Below are 22,821 nucleotides of genomic sequence, written 5' to 3'. Positions count from 1 at the left end.
GTGAAAGTTAAGAGAGGCAGCTGAGCTGGTTGGACCTGAAGTTCGAACAACAGGTGAAGATAAAGCGAGCTAACTGAGGAGAACAGGTGAAGATAACTAACTAACTAACTTAACTGAGTGTGTCGATGTTTAACACATTATTGAGTTATTCGGGATATAAAGTGTCGCTCTTCCGACTTTTACATCGTGTGTTTACAGTTTCACTTTGACGCTGCTCAATCACAGAAGATAAGCTAACACTTGTTTAGCTCAGGTGTAATAAACAGTACACAACCTGCTGTCCAGTGAGTTATAATGCTTATAATGACGCCTTAATGTTATTGAAGAGCTCTAGATGGCTCAGTGCAAATGTAATGTTTGTAAACATACACGTTAATTAGGCTACCCCTAAAGGGATAGTTCAACATTTAGTCAGATCCTCCTCTCACCATAATCCCTATAGTCATAGCAGTAGGTTCATCACCTTTAATGATCCGTGCATGTTGTTTTGAGATCAATTCAATTCAATTCAATTCAAAACACTTTATTTATCCCAGAGGGGCAATTTAAGAGGCATGAGGAGCAGCATGATTAAAAGAGGACAAACAGTATACCAACAACATAAAATCAGATAAAGTGATAGTCGGTACTTTGGTCAGTATTTTCAGTGACTGTCACAGTCAAAGTGCTCTGTGCTGGTAAAGTGCTGTGTGCAAGTTGAAAGGCAGTGATGTTGGGACAGGGAGGGATCAGAGTTTAGGAGCTGGACTGCTGTGGGGACAAAGGTGGCCCTCCTCCTTTGTGTTCTGCAGCGCAGCCTGTGACCTGATGGGAGCCACTCAAACATTGAGTGTGTAGAGAGTGTATGAGGGGTCCTGTAGGATCCTGTGAGCAGTGCAGAGTGTTTGTTGGTCACAGAAGGCAGACAGAGCTCTAACAGGGTGTCCAATAATTTTAGAGCAGACTTTGGTGATGCTAAGTAGACGGCGTGTCCGATCTTGCAGGCTGATGGAAGTAAAACTCGGAGATGAATGAAAAAGTTAGGACACTCTCGAGTGATAAAAGGTGAATGACTTTATTCACTCCAAACGATCTCAGCTTCCTGAAGAGATATTGTCTCTGGTGGCACTTTTTCAGGATCTTCTCAGGGTTGGAGGAAAACCTCAGAAGGTTGTCAAAAATTGTGCCCAAGTACCTTAATGTTACATGATTATACGTTATTATCTCATAGTGTGGTGAATGTGCAGGTCACAACTTGTCCACCAGAGCGTTGTGGAGTTGTTGGATTGTGTATTTGATGAGTTTGATGACCGTTCACCTCCATTGTGTTCACTGAGCAGCTCACGTCTCTGCCCCGCCCATCTCAAAACAACATGCTGATGATTAAAGGTAACAAACGTACAGCTATGACTATAGGGATTATGGTGATAGGAGAATTTGCCAAAATGTTGAACTGTCCATTTAAAGCTGTGTTGAGAAATCTGGAAACATTGGTACAGATGCTTCTTTTTTATCCTTTTTAGTCATTTTTGTTGTATAAATGTTGTATCTTGTATATGGACCTGAGTCCATAATAAAGTCTAACATAACATAACATAACATAAAATAGCATAGAATATATACTAACTGATGTATTGTTTTGCGTGTTGTTGTTGTTAACAATGTGTGTGTGTGTGTTTGTGTTTGTGTGTGTGTGTGTGTTTACAGTACCCAGCCTCAGCACCATGTCATCAAAAGACAAGCTGTACTTCATCCTGACAGAGAGTCCTGCTTCCCCTAGACACGCCAAGGCCGGTTGTATCTGCTACATAGAGGACTACGCATACAGATCACAGCTCAGAATATGTGACACTCCCACTAAGTTGCCGGTCATGTTCCTGGGCTCTCGGTCGTTGTTAGATTATCCAGTAAAAGTGAACATCATGGAACCTGTGAGTGCAGAGGATGCCGGGTTTCTACTGGCCGTGTCTGAGGATGCAGAGAGGCTGAAGTGGTTCAGAGAGAAAGCAGCTCTAAAGGAGGCTCAGAGACTGACCGAGGGGAGTTCAGTCACTGTCCAGGATGAAGGGAAGGAGCTGAGAGGCATCGTTCGCTTCATTGGACCACAGAAAAAGCCAGGGTTAGATCCTCTGGCTGGCACCTTCTTTGGGATTGAGCTGCAGGTCAGACTGAACGAAATGTGTTTCTGTATCATTTGTTAATTAGCATCGTCTGACTTTAACTCTGCTGTGTTTCTCTACACAGGGCGCAGATCGCAGGAAGGGGAAATCCACCGGCTCCTCCCGGTATGAAACCCGCTTGTCACGTCCAAAAAATTGTGACATTTTCGTCCCGTTCACCAGAGTCAGACCTTTGGCTCCCAGCTCCTCCTCCTCCGTCCCAGAGCCACAGCCAGAGGAGCTGCAGGTCGGAGACAGAGTCACTTACTTCAGTGACACCTGCTATCATGGGATGGTGCTGGATGTGGTGGATGAGGCTGGGAAATGTTTTGTCTGGATCTCCACAGTGAGTCATATTTCAGCCTTACTAATTATAAAAAGTTTTGTCTTCACAGTGGTTTTAATGTGTCATGTAGCCTCGTGTCTAACGTGTGACCAAACACATTTATTTATCTTCACACTGATAAAATTGAGCTTATTTTTTATTGTGAGTTAACATTTAAGATACATTATCTTCTTAATTAAACACGCTTTTGTTGTTGTTTCCAGGATAAGGACGAGAACGGGAAGAGGGGTGGCGAGGTTCGAGTCCCCCTGGAGGATGTGGTGAAGGGGGAGGTTCCTGCAGGTTAGAGCAGCTGTTAATGAGCATGATGAAGACGCAGGTCTCTTCCTCTTCATCCTCATTAATATAGAAAACGTATTCTCCTTTCAGAGGCAGAGAGAAAGGACATTGATGCTCCATCGGGGAAACTGAACTCTGATCTGTACCAGGATGGAGTTGATCTAAGCATCAACTCCTTGGTGGAGGTGACTATGGCTGAAGGAAATGCATATGGGATCATCAGGTGGATCGGCGTCTTGAATGAGAAGCACATGGCCGGACTGGAGCTGGTAACTAGTCACTGAGTTAAACACACGGCTCTAACAGACTGATGAGCAATAACTGACGTGTGTGTGTGTGTGTTTGTGCAGGAGGAGAACGGGGTGAGTGACGGGACCTTCAAAGGCAAGCGTTACTTCACTTGTCCTCCCAAGAGAGCTCTGTTCGTCAGGCTGAGCTTATTACGTCCAGACTCGCGCTTCCAGGCCAATCACAGCCAGACGACGGAGAAACAGGAAGGAACAGGTAGATGAGTGCACCTGGATGTAGTAGAGTAGATACTGCACATGTACACAGTCATGTAGATACTATATATAATCAATAGCGCAATTTCAATAGGGCCTTCGCTGGCGACTCAGTCGCTGCTCGGGTCCTAAAGACGTTTCCCAATACCAGGTACCCCCCCCTCCCCCCTGCAGAGTGACTCTCTATCTGGTCTCCTATACTGGGCAGGTCTGGCTGCAAGTTTAGGTAAATAAAAGCCGGGCTCATTTAGAAGCGGGGTCTATTTCTATTTTCTGCAAGTTCTTGTGAATGTAAAAAACCACTCATAGTCGATGATCGCCCGTTTACACAGTTTCTAAGCTGCTTCTTTGTTTGTGCCAGAGCTCTCAAAGACCCAGCCCAGTCCGGTCCAGATGTTGAAGCCTGGACCCGATGCAGCAGACTCACGAGCATTATTCTCAGTCAGACCGCGGCAAAAAAAAAGAAAAAAAGACTTAACTTAAATTACTCAACTTAACTTAACTTAACATAACATAACATAACACTGTGTGTGTACTTGTGTGTGTGTTTACAGTACCCAGCCTCAGCACCATGTCATCAAAAGACCAGTTTTACTTCATCCTGACAGAGAGTCCTACTTACCCTAGCCACGCCAAGGCCGGTCGTATCTGCTACATAGAGGACTACACATACAGAGCAGAGCTCAGAAAATGTGACTCTCCCACTAAATTGCCGGTCATGTTCCTGAGCTCTCATTCGTTGTTAGATTATCCAATAGAAGTGAACATCATGGAAGCTGTGAGTGCAGAGGATGCTGGGTTTCTACTGGCCGTGTCTGAGGATGCAGAGAGGCTGAAGTGGTTCAGAGAGAAAGCAGCTCTAAAGGAGGCTCAGAGACTGGCCGAGGGAAGTCCAGTCACTGTCCAGGAGGAAGGAGAGGAGCTGAGAGGCATCGTCCGCTTCATTGGACCACAGACAAAGCCACTGATAGATCCTCTGGCTGGCACCTTCTTTGGGATCGAGCTGCAGGTCAGACTTTAAAGTGACTGAACTATATGTGTTTCTGTATCATTTGCCAATTAGCATCGTCAGACCTTAACTCTGCTGTGTTTCTCTACACAGGGCACAGATCGCAGGAAGGGGAAATCCACCGGCTTTTCACGACCAAAAGATTATGACATTTTAGTCCCGTTCACCAGAGTCAGATCTTTGGCTCCCAGCTCCTCTTCCTCCTCTGTCCCAGAGCCCCGTCCCGCTCCACAGCCAGAGGAGCTGCAGGTCGGGGATAAGAGGGGTGGCGAGGTTCGAGTCCCCCAGGAGGATGTGGTGAAGGGGGAGGTTCCTGCAGGTTAGAGCAGCTGTCTAGTACATGATGAAGACAGAGGTCTCTTCCTCTTAATCCTCATTAATCTGGAAAATATATTCTCCTTTCAGAGGCAGAGAGAAAGGACATTGATGCTCCATTGGGGAAACTGAACTCTGATCTGTACAAGGATCTAACCGTTAACTCCATGGTGGAGGTGACTTTGGCTCAAGGAAATGTATACGGGATCATCAGGTGGATCGGCGTCTTGAAGCACATGGCCGGGCTGGAGCTGGTAACCAGTCACTGAGTTATAGGACGAATCTCCTTGTTGTTTACAACTACTTCCGGGTAGAAAACCAGCATGAGAACAATAGTGACGGACGAGAGTTTCGCTATATATATCTAATTTTTCATGTTACTATATCGCCGTTTAGACTAATCTGATGTTTGTAAAGTTTATAAAACCAATGATTGGACAAACATTACTATTTCTGTGTGCACATATTTGTAATTAGTCATGGTTATCAGAGATTAGCCGGGCTAACGGTTAGCTACCTGTTTAACTTTAATAACTCAGTGACTCAATAAACGGTCCATGAAAAAATATTTTCTCCAGCAGATATCTGAGTTCCAACATGACTGAGCTAACTGGAGTAGTTTCATGTCGTGTCCCACAATGGGAGGGTTTTAACAGCTGACGTCCTGGTGTTAGCTTAGCTACCGCCGTTAGCTTAGCTACCGCCATCAGCTGTCCCTGTCAGCTGAGCCACTGATGCTTTCTAGACACTGTGATTCCCCCAAACTGAATAAATACAACACATAGCAACACAAAACACACTCACAGAAATAGTAATGTTTCTTCAATCATTTCAGATTTGTCTAAACAGTGATAGGGCGTGAAAAACATGATATCTCTAAACTCTCGTTCGTTACTATTGATCTCATTCAAATTACGTGCTGGTTTTCTACCCGGAACTTAGTAGAATGTAAACAACAAGGAGATTCGGTTTATACACACGGCTCTAACAGACTGATGAGCAATAACTGATGTGTGTTTGTGTGTTTGTGTTTGTGTTTGTGTTTGTGCAGGAGGAGGAGTACGGGGTGAGTGACGGGACCTTCAGAGGCAAGCGTTACTTCACGTGTCTTCCCAAGAAAGCTCTGTTCGTCAAGCTGAGCTCATTGCGTCCAGACTCGCGCTCCCTGGCCAATCACAGCCAGACAACGGTGAAACAGGAAGGAACAGGTAGATGAGTGCACCTGGATGTAGTAGAATAGATACTGCACATGTACACAGTCATATATTATGGAGGTATTATTGTTACTTTATTATTTGCATTATTTGGTTGTTGTTTTGAGATCCGTGGGGCAGAGACATGCTGTTGAATGAAAACGTATTCTTCTTTTCAGAGGCAAAAAGCAAGGACATTGATGCTCCATCGGAGGAACCGAGTTTGGATTTGTACCAGGGTGGAGATGATCTAAGCATCGACTCAACCTTCCATAACTAAGCATCAGCTCGACCTTCCATGTCACTACAAGTAATAGTTTCAAACACAAGGGCCCAAATGTCAGAACAGGTTTCTGCAAATTTAATGAAGATAACATCAAACGCTTTAGAGAAATGCTTAAAAAAGTAAATTGGGATGATGATGTGAAAAACAGATTATATTATATAATTATATTAATTCTGATCAATTCAAAGAATCTACTAACAACATAAAAAAAATACATGGAATATTATTAGTGAACTATTAAACAAGAAAAAGGCACCTGCAAAATTTCCATCCCAATTTACTGATGGCAAGTCCACATTCTCCAATCTCTCTGACATAGCAAATGAATATAATAATTTCTTTGTAAATGTTGGTAGCACCTTTGCCAAGAAAATCTGTCCATCTAATAACTGCCCTATAGATAATATTACTGGTCCCTTCCCTGCCCTGCAAAACTTCAAACCACCCACATAATAATAGTTTTCGCAAAAAGCACTCAACTTTCTCAAATTTCTACTGCTCTGGACAAAAATATGTTTGCCATTGGCATGTTTTTGGATCCCTCAAAATGGTTTGACACAGTTGACCATGATATTCTCCTGTCAAAACTCCACCGATATGGTCTTCAAGATAATGTGATCAAATGGTTTAGTGATTACCTGCTTTGTAACAGAACAATGTTTGTATTTATGGTCATGAATCTGTTTCTAATTTTTATTAATGATTTCGCTGTAATGTCTGAGTCTTCTCTGCCCATTTTATTTGTGGATGATACTTTGCCATGTCTCACTCTGACTTTGGATGCCTAATCAGAAATGCAAATACTGCGCTGGAATACGCCTCAAGATGGTTTCAGATGAACAAGCTTTCCTTGAATGTAAACAAATCAAATGATATACTTTTTTTAGAAACAAAAATAAAACTTTTCCTAAGCAGGACTCAAAGCTGCGAAATATTTTATTCTATTTATTTATTTATTTGGTGTGAAACAAGATAGAAACAAGGCACATGTTAATCATTGGAGCCCTATCTATTCCACTAGCTGCATGAGATAAACCATTTGTTTTTTCATTTTACATATGTTCATAATTTTTTTATTATTTTTTAGGCTATATGTAAATATTAAAATGTATGCTCAATTATATACATAGACTGTAAGATCATATACCATTTTTATTTTGAAAACAGGAAGTTGGTACACGCTGGCGCCGTCTTCTCCGTGTGTTTACTGTAAACGACGAAAATTCACTATGCTTTTCAATGATTTATTCATTAGTGTTTTCAGATCTATTTTATATGAACAAGGCATTTTTTAGAAATCACAAATGTGCAAAAAAAGAAAGTGTGTTATATTTATTACCATACAATACATACAATCTACTGAATGTTTAATACGCAGACTGCACCTGTGAGACAACGCTGAGGGATTACAGCCTGAGCAGCAGCAGCAGCAGCAGCACTTCAGCTACTTTCCTTCAGACCCACTGTCACTGTTGTCATCAGGAAACACGTCGTAGTTGCTTTGATGTTTTGACGTATGAAGACGTGTATGGACCATATTATGGACTGTATATATGGACTGTAACCATAGAGACAGACAGAAAGAAAGACAGAAGAGATGTCGTCACCATAGATGGACTACGCTGGAGTGAAAAAGGAAGTGAAAGTTAAGAGAGGCAGCTGAGCTGGTTGGACCTGAAGTCTCAGTCTGAACAACAGGTGAAGATAAAGCGAGCTAACTGAGGAGAACAGGTGAAGATAACTAACTAACTTAACCCAGTGTGTCGATGTTTAACACATTATTGAGTCATTCGGGATATAAAGTGTCGCTCTTCCGACTTTACATCGTGTGTTTACAGTTTCACTTTGACGCTGCTCAATCACAGAAGCTAACGAAGCTAATAGCTAACTCCTGTTTACTTATCTCAGGTGTAATAAACAGGACACAACCTGCTGTCCAGTGACTTATAATGACGCCTTAATGTTATTTAAGAGCTCTAGAAGGCTCAGTGCAAATGTAATGTTTGTAAACGCACATGTTATAATTTAGTCTTAAAGGGATAGTTCAACATTTTGGCAAATTCTCCTATCGCCATAATCCCTATAGTCATAGCAGCAGTAGGTTCATTATCTTTATGATCGGTGGTGCATGTTGTTTTGAGATCCGCAGGGTAACTTAGAGACGTGAACACACTCAGTGAACACAATGGAGGTGAATGGTACTTTTACCTTTCCCCTCATCAAACAGTTGTGACCTGCACATTCACCACGCCATGAAATAATCATGTAACATTACGTAACAATTACGACACATGAAGCAAATACTCTGAACTACTTGAGCTTTTGAAATCACTCCGCCCAGCAGCCATGTCTGGGATGTAAACAACTCATAACGTCTCATAATTATACATGATTATTTCATGTCAGCTATGACTTTAGGGATTATGGCAATAGGCAAACTTGCCAAAATGTTGAACTGTCCCTTTAAAGCTGTGTTAAGAAACCAGATGTATAGATTTATGTGTGTGGACTTGACACCACAAAGAACAAACTCATTGACTAACATTAAGTAGCAGCACTGTCAGATACCAGTCACCATGCTGGAAACATACAGATGCTTCTTTTTTATCCTTTTTAGTCATTTTAATTTTATGAATGTTATAAAATATGAACTAGTAAACTGATGTATTGTTTTGCGTGTTGTTGTTCTTAACACTGTGTGTGTATGTGTGCGTTTACAGTACCCAGCCTCAGCACTATGTCGTCAAAAGACCAGTTTTACTTCATCCTGACAGAGAGTCCTACTTCCCCTAGACAAGCCAAGGCCGGTTGTATCTGCTACATAACGGACTACACATACAGAGCAGAGCTCAGAAAATGTGACACTCCCACTAAGTTGCCAGTCATGTTCCTGGGCTCTCATTCGTTGTTAGATTATCCAACAGAAGTGAACATCATGGAAGCTGTGAGTGCAGAGGATGCCGGGTTTCTGCTGGCCGTGTCTGAGGATGCAGAGAGGCTGAAGTGGTTCAGAGAGAAAGCAGCTCTAAAGGAGGCTCAGAGACTGGCTGAGGGAAGTCCAGTCACGGTCCAGGAGGAAGGGAAGGAGCTGAGAGGCATCGTCCGCTTCATTGGACAACAAAAAAAGCCAGGGATAGATCCTCTGGTTGGCACCTTCTTTGGGATCGAGCTGCAGGTCAGACTTTAAAGGGGAATTATGTTTGGTGGCTTTTCCGCTGTTTTGGTTACACTCCTCTCACCCATGTGCATTTGTTTACAACGAAGCTGGCGAAAAATCAATAAATGGAGCGGTGGATAACGTTACATAATAACATGTACGATGTTACGATGTGTGCGTTTGTGTAGTCTTAACCATCATAAACAAAAGATTACGGGTTACGGAGCGCGTTTGTGTTGCGTTGTGCAGAGAGGAGAGCTGGGACACCGAGTAACTTCACTGATGTTGCAAGGTTGGTTTTCAGCCATGTCACACCAGGTGGAAGGCAGAGACAGGCAGAAGTCATGTAGTTAATAATCACAATTACTCCGGAGCTTTTTTATTAAGGTAAAAATGTCCTGCTTAGTTCCTCTTTAAAGGGATACGCCAACATTTTTTTTTTCGTGTCTTGCCTCACTCCCAAGTCCATGACCAGCAGATAGACACCATCCTTTCAACTGTGCGTGCAGTAACAAGGGAGATACGGGCAGAGCTGGCGCACCGCTAATTAGCTTAGCTCAAACACTGGAAGTGTATGGGTAGTGTTAGCCTGCCTCCTACCTGAGCCGAAATCAGCAGTCAGAAGCTGATTTCATTTTAGCTCTAAACTCTGTAAATATATCACTTTATTTATTTCGCGCGTTTAGATCAGCAGTGTGTCGTTAATTTGTCTAAATACCAGCTGTTTACAATTTTGTTCGGAAGAATTTGGCGCTACTCAAGCTAGCCGTTGTGACCAACGCACTTCCGGTTACTTTCACAAAATAAAACACCCGTTGCCCTTTACATACAGAAAACCATGACGATAGAATTTGTGCTTTTACTTTGAAATAGGAAGCTAACCTACCCTCGATGTAGCTAGCTTGAACCAAAATAAACCGTCTTCGCTTGAACCCTCCGTTTTGACCGATCTCGTCCCGTTACCGGCATTTGACCGCTCAAGATGCCTTACCGGAGAGTTTTGTCAGCTCTGAGACGAAGATCGGCCCGCCGGTTTCCGTTTAGAGTTGGTGAAGAGTTTCTCTGATGACTTTAGGATGAGGCAGGCTAACACTACCTATACACTTCCAGTGTTTGAGCTAAGCTAATTAGCGACTTTAGGTGGAGGCAGGCTAACACTACCTATACACTTCCAGCGTTTAAGCTAAGCTAATTAGCAACTTTAGGTGGAGGCAGGCTAACACTACCTATACACTTCCAGCGTTTAAGCTAAGCTAATTAGCAACTTTAGGTGGAGGCAGGCTAACACTACCTATACATTTCCAGTGTTTGAGCTAAGCTAATTAGCAACTTTAGGTGGAGGCAGGCTAACACTACCTATACACTTCCAGTGTTTGAGCTAAGCTAATTAGCGACTTTAGGTGGAGGCAGGCTAAGGCCCAATCCCATTTCACCCCTTGGCCCTACCACTTACCCCTACCCCTCCGTTTTGCGCGTTCACGTGTAGGGGTAGGGGTGTCCCAATCCCCGTTAGGACAGAGGGGTAGGGGGAAGGGGTAGGGCTACATAGCCCTCCAAACGGAGATTTTTCAGAGGCACACTCCAAACGGAGGGGTATGAAAATTTCCCAGAATGCATCTTGCGGCAGCCGGCAGCGGTGGCTGTAAAACGAAAAGCTGTTTTATTTCTCACTGTAGCGCGGTTATTATGTCACTTTATTAAGTTTTAATATTTTTTCTTGCGAGAAAGTAACTATTTAGGTCCCAAATGTGTGGTTAGTTTATCCAAATGACGGCGGGTTAGAAGTTTGCTCCGACGATTTTTTGGAGAAGTGAAGCTCCAGGAGGAGCGGCTCCTCACAGAGACAGCAGCCGGTCTGCAGCGCTGCTCCACCGGCCAAATTACGTCCTCGTCCCGGTCCCGCCGGGAGAGAAGGCGGTCGTTAATTAACTTATCCGCGGGTTTTTAGAGGTTTACCACCAGCATGTTAAATTCTTTTCAGCATTTAAATGTTGGTCTCATTGATGAAATCTGACAATTGTGGCAGTAGCATTAGTTTATTTGGATGAAAAGTTATGCTTCATGTAGCTACCAGTCAGAGGAGCAGGCAGCGCTGCCTCTGGGCTCTGTGTACAGAAATCACCACATTTACATCAGTAAATAAATGTTTTACAATGAACCGATCAGTCTGCATTAAGTTTTATCTTATTTTATTAAGTTATATGGAACACGCTATTTGATTTCTGGCAAAAGCTCGCCACATCAGCTTACGTAAAAGCCAGTGAGACTACGTGATGACGTATGTGATTGTTGAAGGGGTGTCCCAATTCGGAGGGGTTGACTTTCTACCCCTACCCCTTGTAGCTCCGTTTCAAGGGGCGAGGGGCAAGGGGTAGGGGAAGGGGTAGGGGTAAGAAAGAGAAATGGGATTGGGCCTAACACTACCTATACACTTCCAGCGTTTGAGCTAAGCTAATTAGCAACTTTAGGTGGAGGCAGGCTAACACTACCTATACACTTCCAGTGTTTGAGCTAAGCTAATTAGCGACTTTAGGTGGAGGCAGGCTAACACTACCTATACACTTCCAGCGTTTGAGCTAAGCTAATTAGCAACTTTAGGTGGAGGCAGGCTAACACTACCTATACATTTCCAGCGTTTGAGCTAAGCTAATTAGCGGTGCGCCAGCTCTGCCCGTATCTCCCTTGTTACTGCACGCACAGTCGAAAGGATCTTGTCTGTCTGCTGGTCATGGACTCGGGAGTGAGGCAAGACACAAAAAACTGTTGGCGTATCCCTTTAAAGTGACTGAGCTATATGTGTTTCTGTATCATTTGCTAAGTAGCATCGTCTGACCTTAACTCTGCTGTGTTTCTCTACGCAGGGCGCAGATCGCAAGAAGGGGAAATCCACCGGCTCCTCCCGGTATGAAACCCGCTTTTCAGTTCCAAAAAATTGTGACATTTTAGTCCCGTTCACCAGAGTCAGACCCTTGGCTCCCAGCTCCTCCTCCTCCTCCTCCTCTGTCCCAGAGCCCCGCCCTGGTCCACAGCCACAGCTAGAGCCAGAGGAGCTGCAGGTCGGGGACAGAGTCACTTACTTCAGTGACACCTGCTATCATGGGATGGTGCTGGATGTGGTGGATGAGGCTGGGAAATGTTTTGTCTGGATCTCCACAGTGAGTCATATTCCAGCCTTTTACTTTATCATCACTAATTATGAAGTGTGTTGTCTTCATAATGGTTTTAATGTGTCATGTAGCCACTTCAACAGGTTGTTGTTGTTGTTTCCAGGATAAGGACGAGAACGGGAAGAGAGGGGGTCAGGTTCAAGTCCCCCTGGAGTGTGTGATAAAAGGGGAGGTTCCTGCAGGTTAGAGCAGCTGTTAATGAGCATGATGAAGACGCAGGTCTCTTCCTCTTAATCCTCATTAATCTGGAAAATGTTTTTTTCTTTCCAGAGGCAGAGAGCATGGACATTGATGCTCCATCTGAACTGAACTCTGATCTGTACCAGGATGGAGTTGACCTAAGCATCAACTCCTTGGTGGAGGTGACTTTGGCTAAAGGAAATTCATACGGGATCATTCGGTGGATCGGTGTCTTGAATGAGAACATGATGGCCGGACTGGAGCTGGTAACTAGTCACTGAGTTAAACACACGGCTCTAACAGACTGATGAGCAATAACTGACGTGTGTGTGTGTGTGTGTTTGTGCAGGAGGAGGAGGACGGGGTGAGTAACGGGACCTTCAAACACGAGCGTTACTTCACGTGTCCTCCCAAGAAAGCTCTGTTCGTCAGGCTGAGCTCATTGCGTCCGGACTCGCGCTTCCAGGCCAATCACAGCCAGACGACGGAGAAACAGGAAGGAACAGGTAGATGTAATGGTAAATCTTAATATTCCTTTGTTTTAATCACTTGAGACGTTCCTACACCCTACTTTCCCAGACTTCCTTCTGCAATTGTGAATTCAAGTTCCTTTACACTTAACCATCTGTGATGCCCAACTTCCCACTTCCTAATTCACACTCAAACCCCTTTGTATTTTAAATTGTATCTCTTAACTCCATACCTCGGGAGACCGGTCATGATACCTTTAAAGGTGAAGGTGTGAAAACACAATTAGGGAAGGGGCCGGCCAAAGGACACAAACACACTCCAGAAGTGGACCTTCCCTCAGCTATAAATGTTTAGGTTTTCCCTTTGTTCAGGGTCTTTTCTTTACCATCACCCACTCGGGTATGAACTGACCTTTCCTTGCAAGGAAATAAAATCATGTCGGCCGGCGAAATCTCTATTTCATTATTCACCAACAGCAAACAGCTAAGAATTCCCACGACATATGAGTGCACCTGGATGTAGTAGAGTAGATACTGCACATGTACACAGTCATGTAGATACTACACTTTATACTGTTTATATGCACTTTATACTGTGTTTATATGCTTCCATATTATATATTATAAACCACATCCATAATGTACACAAACCACATGAAGAGGTCAACTGATAAACAGCTGAAGCCGCATCATGTATCACTGATGATGATGTCGATGTGTGTGTGTGTCAGTGACAGGCGCTGAGAGCAGCAGTGTGCCGGTGGAGACGGCCCTCCCCATCAGCACGGAGCAGGTGAAACAGACTCTGATTGGACGGATGAGGGGGATCCAGGGCCACTGTAACTCCTGCTACATGGACGCCGCGCTCTTCAGGTGAGGAGGGTGAAGCACGGGGACGTCAGAGAGCTGGTAGCTCAGATCAGACTCTTCCGACTCCTCTCTGATGCGACTTTTCTCTGATGCGACTCTTCCGACTGTTCTCTGATATAACTCTTCTCTGATACGACTTTTCCGACTCTTCTCTGATGCGACTCTTTCGACACTTCTGTAATGTGACTCTTTTGACTCTTCTTTGATACGACTTTTTCATGTGGCTCTTCTGACTCTTCTTTGATGCAACTTTTTTGACTCTTCTCTGATGCAACTTTTCCAACTCTTCCGACACTTCTGTGATTTGACTCTTCTCTGATGCGACTTTTTCGATTCTTCTCTGAAACAACTTTTCAACTCTTCTCTGATGCAACTTTTCCGACTGTTCTCTGATGTGAGTCTTCCGACTCTTCTCTGATGCAACTTTTCTGACTGTTCACTGATGTGACTTTTCCGACTCTTCTCTGATGCAACTTTTCCGACTGTTCTCTGATGTGACTTTTCCAACTCTTCTCTGATGTGACTCTTCTGACACTTATGTGATGTGACTCTTCTCTGATACGACTTTTACGACTATTCTCTGGTGCGACTTTTCTGACTCTTCTCTGATGCAACTTTTTCGATTCTTCTCTGAAACAACTTTTCAGACTCTTCTCTGAAACAACTTTTCAGACTCTTCTCTGAAACAACTTTTCAGACGCTTCTCTGAAACAACTTTTCAGACTCTTCTCTGAAACAACCTTTCAGACGCTTCTCTGAAACGACTTTTCAGACTTTTCTCTGATGCGACTCTTCCGACTCTTCTCTGATGCGACTCTTCCGACACTTCTGTGATGTGACTCTTTCAACTCTTCTCATGTGGCTCTTCTGACTCTTCTCTGATGCGACTCTTCCGACACTTCTGTGATGTGACTCTTTCAACTCTTCTCATGTGGTTCTTCTGACTCTTCTCTGATGCGACTTTTCTGACTCTTCTCTGATGCGACTCTTCCGACACTTCTCTGATGCGACTCTTTTGACACTTCTCTGATGTGCCTCTTCTCCAGTGCAACTCTACCGACTCTTCTCTGATGCGACTTTTCCGACTCTTCTCTGATGCGACTCTTCCGACACTTCTGTGATGTGACTCTTTCAGACTCTTCTCTGATGCGACTCTTCCGACACTTCTGTGATTCCGACTCTTCTCTGATACGACTTTTTCGATTCTTCTCTGATACAACTTTTCAGACTCTTCTCTGATGCAACTCTTCCAACACTTCTGTGATGTGACTCTTTTGACTCTTCTCCAGTGCAACTCTACCGACTCTTCTCTGATGCGAATTTTCCGACTCTTCTCTGATACGACTTTTTCGATTCTTCTCTGATACAACTTTTCCGACTCTTCTCTGATGCAACTCTTCCGAAACTTCTGTGTTGTGACTCTTTTGACTCTTCTCTAACACGACTTTTCAGACTCTTCTCTGATGTGACTCTTCCGGCTCTTCTCCAGTGCAACTCTACCGACTCTTCTCTGATGCGACTTTTTCTATTCTTCTCTGATACGACTTTTCAGACTCTTCTCTGATGCAACTCTTCCGATTCTTCTCTGATGCGACTCTTCCGACTCTTCTCAGATGTGACTTTTCCGACTCTTCTCTGATGCAACTCTTCCGATTCTTCTCTGATGCGACTCTTCCGACTCTTCTCAGATGTGACTTTTCAGACTCTTCTCTGATGCGACTCTTCCGACACTTCTGTGATTCCGACTCTTCTCTGATACGACTTTTTCGATTCTTCTCTGATACAACTTTTCAGACTCTTCTCTGATGCAACTCTTCCGATTCTTCTCTGATGCGACTCTTCCGACTCTTCTCAGATGTGACTTTTCCGACTTTTCTCTGATGCGACTCCTCCAACTGGCCTGTGATACGACTTTTCTCTGATCTGACTCTTCTCTGATGCAACGTGTCTGACTATTCACTGACTCTTCTATGATGTGACTTCTCTGATTCCACTTTTATGACTCTTCTGACTCCTCCATGATGCGACTCTTCGGACTTTTCTCTGATGCAACTTTTCCAACTGTTCTCTGATGTGACTCTTCTCTGTGTCTCAGTCTCTTCTCCTGCTCCTCTGTTTTGGACTCGATGCTCTTCAAGTCGACGTCACAGCACGACGCTCCGGTCCAGAAAACGCTGCTGCACGACATCGTCAACCCGCTGCGCAGGTGTCGCCACAAGTTTGATATTTAACTTTTGTAAATATCATGATTCGACTTTGCTTGGTAAAACCTCTGTGTGTGTGTGTGTGTGTGTGTGCAGCAAAGGCTTTGTGGAGGGGCGTCACGTGATGAAGCTACGGCAGCAGCTGCAGGACCTCGGCCACAGTCGGTCGTTCACCACAGACGAGAAGGGTCAGTGTGACACGGGTGAAAACACGTGAGGAGTGTGTTGGTGATGATGTCACTGCTGACGTCTGTGTGTGTGTGTGTTTCCGTGTTTCCTTTCAGACCCAGAGGAGTTCCTCATGGTCATCATGCACCACATCCTCGCCCTGGACCCGCTGCTCAAACTGTACGCTAACCACACTCACACACACATACACACAGACACACACAAAACACAGCTCTGTTAAAGGGATACGCCAACATTTTCTTTCTGTCTTGCCTCACTCCCGAGTCCATGACAAGCAGATAGACACCATCCTTTCGACTGTGCGTGCAGTAACAAGGGAGATACGGCTGGCGCACCGCTAATTAGCTTAGCTCAAATGCTGGAAGTGTATGGATAGTGTTAGCCTGCCTCCAGCTCAAGTCGCTAATTAGCTTAGCTCAAACGCTGGAAGTGTATAGGTAGTGTTAGCCTGCCTCCAGCTAAAGTCGCTAATTAGCTTAGCTCAAACGCTGGAAGTGTATAGGTAGTGTTAGCCTGCCTCCAGCTAAAGTCGCTAATTAGCTTAGCTCAAACACTGGAAGTGTATGGGTAGTGTTAGCCTGCCTCCTACCCGAGCCGAAATCAGCAGTCAGAAGCTGGTTTAATTTTAGCTCTAAACTCTGTAAATATATCACTTTATCCACATTTCAAACATTTTTAGGCGAGAAAGTAGCCGTTTAGATCAGCAGTGTGTCGTTAATTTGTCTAAATACCAGCTGTTTACTATTTTGTTCGGACGATTTCGGCGCTACTCAAGCTAGCCGTTGTGACCAACGCACTTCCGGTTACTTTCACAAAATAAAACACCCGTTTCCCTTTACATACAGAAAACCATGACGATAGAATTTGTGCTTTTACTTTGAAATAGGAAGCTAACCTACCCTCGATGTAGCTAGCTTGAACCAAAATAAACCGTCTTTGCTTGAACCCTCCGTTTTGACCGATCTCGTCCCGTTACCGGCATTTGACCGCTCAAGATGCCTTACCGGAGAGTTTTGTCAGCTCTGAGACGAAGATCGGCCCGCCGAGTTGCTGAAGAGTTTCTCTGATGACTTTAGGTGGAGGCAGGCTAACACTACCTATACACTTCCAGCGTTTGAGCTAAGCTAATTAGCGACTTTAGGTAGGAGGCAGGCTAACACTACCTATACACTTCCAGCATTTGAGCTAAGCTAATTAGCGACTTTACACTTCAGCAAGATAAGCTAATTAGCAGTGCACCAGCTCTACCCGTATCTCCCTTGTTACTGCACGCAACAGTCGAAAGGATGGTGTCTATCTGCTGGTCATGGACTCGGGAGTGAGGCAAGACACGTAAAAAAAGTTGCCTTATCCCTTTAACCCCCTCCCTCCTCCTCCTCTTCCTCCTCCCTGCAGCTCCGCTCTTGGTAAAGTGCAGGAGAGTTACTGTTACCAGATCTTCCTGGACCAGAACCACAGTCTGGTTCTGCCCACGGTCCAACAGCTGCTGGAACATTCCCTGCACAGCGCCGCACTCACACTGGCTGAGGTGAGACAACCGCCAACCACTGGTTGATTTATTGATCCAGTGATCACATCTGGATCTGTGTCTGAGTCTGAGCAGCTGGGCCCAGTTGTTCAAAAGTAATCTGATAGGATTTTGGATAATGGATTGGTTCAAATCTTGAAAATGTGTTGTTTCAAAACCAAAAACGGATTATGAGATCAGATTGGATTGCAGGGTTCCTACACATTTGAAATTTCCAAATTCCATACTTTTTCCAGACCCTAATTTCCAGACTTCTCGGTAAAAGAAAATCAAATAATTTGTGATATTTAAGTAAATAGACGTGCATAATATAAAAAAAAGCATGCAATTTATCATTTGTTTTCATTATTCTGAATGGGTATGCCATTATGCAATCAAATAATTTCCAGGAGATCGTAGCTAGATACAATAGCGCATTCAAAATAATTAACCCAAATAACTTCAGATAAGACCAAACCAAGATAAGATAAATAAAATAAATATATTTCCATACAATAGTTTCAATTTTCCATACTTTTAAAGACCTGGAAATGTATAAAATCAAATTCCATACTTTTCCATACTTTCCATACTTGCGTAGGAACCCTGGAATTGGATCACGTGATCCAGTCTTGGTTTTCATCTGGATCAAACCCTCAGTTTGTGTGTTGTTCAAAACTTTTTAGTAGGATCAGGAAAACTTTGATCCAAAAAAAAAGGATTATTCTGATCCCAGAAGGTATGCACCTAATTTCTAAACCATAACAGTGATTAGTAAATAAAGTTAACTTTTGAATATTCTACCACTGAAAAACCTTTCCCCAACTACTTTTCCCCAAAACTGAATTTAATGAAATTTGAAGTTTGAATTTGAAACACATGGGGAAATATTCACAATTTCACTAATGTACTGTATATTTGCTTAAAAATATATATATTTTAACAGCCCAACCAGATGGAGTCTGGCTGTTTAAAAGACACTGAAGAAACAACAAAGAGAACAGAAAACAATACATACACTCAGTTTTCAAACACTCTGAGTGAGCCGTTCTCTCTCCTCATTGGATAAAGGTTGTAGGATACAAGGAAAGTTTTCTCCTCGGCTCAGAGCAGAGCAGAGTGACTGACAGACCCGTGTTTCAGACCAAACACTCTATAGAAGTGATTGCTGTCAGAAGATATAACTATTTAAGACTTATATTAACACAAATATATCACTTACTTCTGCTTTAAGACGGATTACATGATCCTGGATAGCAAAAAAAGAGATTTCTATTCAGATTACACCTTTTGAACAACTGGTGTGACTCCTCCGTCCTCCAGCAGGGGGCTCTGTAGGACGCTGATGTCACTGTCTGATCCCCCCCTCCTCCTCTTCCTCCTCCTCCTCCTCCTCCTCCTCCTCCTCCTCCTCTTCCTCCTCCTCCTCTTCCTCCTCAGGTGCCGTCCTGTCTCATCCTGCAGATGCCTCGGTTTGGAAAGAAATTCAAGATGTTTGAGAAGATCGTCCCGTCTCTGGAGCTGGACATCACTGACCTGCTGTCTGAGGGTACACGCACACACACGCACACACACACACACACACACACACACACACACACACACACACACACACACACACCCTCTCTCTCTGTCAGTTCTTCATCAGTCTCTCTCTCCCTCTCTCAGGTCCTCAGCAGTGCATCCTGTGTGGTCTTCTTGCTGAGTTTTCCTGCTCCGACTGTTTCAGTGACTCCGTCTTCAGTCAAACTGGATTCAAAGTTTTCTGCAGCGAATGTTCAAAGAAGGTTTGAGTCCACGTTATACAAACAGATGTTTAACATCAGGTCATAAATGTCCTGGTCCCATCAGACAGATGGAGGACTGTGAGGACAGATGTTCTATGAGGACAGATATTCTGTAAGGACAGATGTAAGACAGATGTTCTGTGAGGACAGATGTTCTGTAAGGACAGATGTAGGACAGATGTTCGGTAAGGACAGATGTAGGACAGATGTTCTGTAAGGACAGATGTAGGACAGATGTTCGGTAAGGACAGATGTTCTGTAAGGACAGATGTAAGACAGATGTTCTCTGTAAGGACAGCTGTGGGACAGATGTTCTATGAGGACAGATGTAGGACAGATGTTTGGTGAGGGCAGATGTTCTGTAAGGACAGATGTAGGGACAGATGTTCTATGAGGACAGATGTAAGACAGATGTTTGGTGAGGACAGATGTTAAGATAGATGTTCTGTTTGAGGGCAGATGTTCTGTTAGGACAGATGTTCTGTAAGGACAGATGTTCTATGAGGACAGATGTTCTGTAAGGACAGATGTAAGACAGATGTTCTGTGAGGACAGATGTAAGACAGATGTTCTGTGAGGACAGATGTTCTCAGAACTGATCGATTATCGATCTCTGATGCTGAAACGATAGAATTAATGTTCTGTTGAGTTGATTCATGTGATTTTGAGGAGGAAGAGTGTGTGTTTATGAATATACACAACAGTGTGTGTGTGTGTGTGTGTGTGTGTGTGTGTGTGTGCAGGTGCACTCCCACCCCCAGCGGTGTTCCCACGCCCCCTCCCCCCTGCGCGTCCCCGCTGGTTACCGTGACCACCGCCCCCCCGCGGCTCCGATGAGCCGAGACAAGCTGGAGCTGTTCGCCGTCCTCTGCATCGAGACCAGTCACTACGTCTCCTTCGTCCGGTTCGGACCGGATCGCCACCACTGGCTCTTCTTCGACAGCATGGCCGACAGACAGGGTGAGCGCGCATTTTCTTTTTTCTTTTTTTAAATATTGTGCAATGTGCATTTGTTCGCCTTTTTAACTTACAGAGAGTCCAGGTTTTGAAAAGGGTTTAAGTTCACTTTATAATGGAGTATGTTAATGTATAGGCTCCTACAGTGTTTGTGTGCAGATAAATGTTAAAATGTAGCAGTTTACCTTATTACAGTCCATATCTCATTTTGTCAGAAAGGTTTCAGAAGTCTGTTTTTTCTATACTGAATATATCTTAAAAACTGACTTACATATGATGTGTATTTTTTGGGGAAATATAGTTCCTGAATAGTCTGTAGACCAGTGGTTCTCAACCTTTTGTACATCAAGGACCCCGAAATTGACACAAATTAGACCACGGACCCCCATTGGACCAAATTTAGAAGTAAACACCAGAAATACACAAATATTTGTTCTGAGACTGAAGAACATTACTTTTTTATACTTTTAAATTGGGGCCAATGGCGTGAATTATTGGAAATATTAGAGAGAAATTTCTGGAAAAAAGTGGTTCAATTTCTCCAAAAACATTTAAACATTTCTAGGAAGAAGTGGTAAAAATAAAAATAAAATGTATAGAAAAAAGCGGTAAAATTTCTAAAACAAAAAAGTGTAAAAAAAAAAATCTAGAAAAAGTGGTAAAATTAGAAAAAAAAAAAAAACTTCTAGAAAAAAGTGGTAAAATTTCTTGTAAAAAAATGTTCAAAATAAAAATAAAAAGTAAAAATTTTCTAGAAAAAAGCAGTAAAATTTCTAAAACAAAAACGTTTTTTAAAAAATCTAGAAAAAGTGGTAAAATTAAAAAAAAAAACTTCCAGAAAAAAGTGGTAACATTTCTCATAAAAAATGTTCAAAATAAAAAAAAAAAAGTAAAAATTTTCTAGAAAAAAGCAGTACAATTTCTAAAACAAAACGTTTTTTAAAAAATCTAGAAAAAGTGGTTAAAAAAAAAAAAAAATTTCTAGAAAAAAGTGGTAAAATTTCTCGTAAAAGTGTTTTCTAAATAAAAATAAAAAAGTAAAAACTTTCTAGAAAAAAGCAGTACAATTTCTAAAACAAAAAGTAAAAAAAAAAAATCTAGAAAAAGTGGTAAAATAAAAACTTCTAGAAAAAAGTGGTAAAATTTCTCGTAAAAAATGTTCAAAATAAAAATAAAAAAGTAAAAATTTTCTAGAAAAAAGCGGTAAAATTTCTAAAACAAAAACGTTTTTAAAAAAATCTAGAAAAAGTGGTCAAATAAAAATAAAAACTTCTAGAAAAAAGTGGTAACATTTCCCCACGTTGAGAACCACTGCTGTAGACAATCATAATCATTCAACTGTTTCACTGGTGTTAAAAATGCAGACTAAAAATCGAGAAAATCTGCAATATCGAAGAATCCCCAATTTAAATCGAATCGGCATCCAAAATAAATCGTAGGAAGAATCGAATCGGGAGAAAAGCGTATCGCATATCGTCCCAGCCCAGCCTCTACTCGTCGTTACCATGGCTACCACACTCAGTCACACAGCTCTGTCCCTTGCCTTGTCCCAGGTGAGAGAGACGGCTTCAACATCCCGGAGGTGCAGCTCTGCCCCGAGGTCGCCGACTACCTGGACATGACGCCGGCCGAGCTGGCCAATCAGGTGCCTCGGGACATGAGGGGCGTGGCCAAACGTCTGTTCTGCGACGCGTACATGTACCTGTACCAGAGCACCAGCATGTGTCTGTACCGCTGAGACGAACGACGAGAAACAACACACAGATTCTCACACGTGAGGATTTATTTTCCACACGTGAAGATTTAAACTTGTTGTATTTGTATTTATGTTAATTTTTTGCTTCAACGTTTTTTTTTTTAAAGAAAACGTCTCATATAAAATATAAATATGTTGTAATAAGGACAAACTGACATCACTGCTTCTGTAATTTTGCACTATGTTGACAATCAGATGTGTGTGTGTGTGTATGTGAGAATGTGAGACTGTGAGTGTGTTTGATTATCAGTAAATGTTTATTTAATGTTTGTAATTATCACAGACAGATGATGATGGGGACTCATGGTGATTGATGGTGATCAATAGTGATTGATAATGACTGTGTGTCCCGTCAGTCTCTGTCAGTATTTCTGTTTCTGTTTCTGTTTCTGATGGTTTTTTTTTTTTTTTTTTTTCACCTCAGGAAACAAATTGAAGCTTTTTGATATGAAAAAAATGTCAAACTGTAAAATAAATAAAATGCTGGGAGAACATTTACACCGTGTTC

General features: G+C 42.9%; 1 protein-coding gene across 1 annotated transcript; it reads left to right on the top strand.

The window, feature by feature from the left end:
- On the top strand, nucleotides 1–22,794 carry cyldl (cylindromatosis (turban tumor syndrome), like). The gene is made up of 20 exons (XM_083970027.1): nucleotides 1–86; nucleotides 1,687–2,141; nucleotides 2,224–2,484; nucleotides 2,688–2,766; nucleotides 2,854–3,032; nucleotides 3,114–3,267; nucleotides 3,821–4,275; nucleotides 12,088–12,381; nucleotides 12,497–12,575; nucleotides 12,664–12,839; nucleotides 12,926–13,079; nucleotides 13,775–13,916; nucleotides 16,009–16,119; nucleotides 16,214–16,305; nucleotides 16,402–16,465; nucleotides 17,702–17,834; nucleotides 19,254–19,362; nucleotides 19,482–19,600; nucleotides 20,344–20,560; nucleotides 22,111–22,794. The coding sequence occupies exons 2-20, from the start codon at nucleotides 1,704–1,706 to the stop codon at nucleotides 22,293–22,295; spliced, it is 3,441 nt and encodes a 1,146-aa protein (XP_083826153.1). The 5' UTR covers nucleotides 1–86; nucleotides 1,687–1,703; the 3' UTR covers nucleotides 22,296–22,794.
- The last annotated feature ends 27 nt before the right edge of the window (nucleotides 22,795–22,821 follow it).

The sequence above is a fragment of the Trachurus trachurus genome (genome assembly GCF_905171665.1).
Source record: "Trachurus trachurus genome assembly, chromosome: 4".
Lineage (NCBI taxonomy): Eukaryota > Metazoa > Chordata > Actinopteri > Carangiformes > Carangidae > Trachurus > Trachurus trachurus.
The sequence above is the reverse complement of the archived record's forward strand: the minus strand, read 5'-3'. Positions and strand labels throughout refer to the sequence as shown.

What these genes read in the sequence shown, in the direction of transcription:
- cyldl (XM_083970027.1), top strand. Translation starts at nt 1,704, where the DNA reads ATGTCATCAAAAGACAAGCTGTACTTCATCCTGACAGAGAGTCCTGCT. An exon ending in AAAAGGGGAGGTTCCTGCAG is followed by an intron (nt 12,576 to 12,663) that starts GTTAGAGCAGCT and finishes TTTTCTTTCCAG; the next exon opens with AGGCAGAGAGCATGGACATT. An exon ending in CACTGACCTGCTGTCTGAGG is followed by an intron (nt 19,363 to 19,481) that starts GTACACGCACAC and finishes TCCCTCTCTCAG; the next exon opens with GTCCTCAGCAGTGCATCCTG.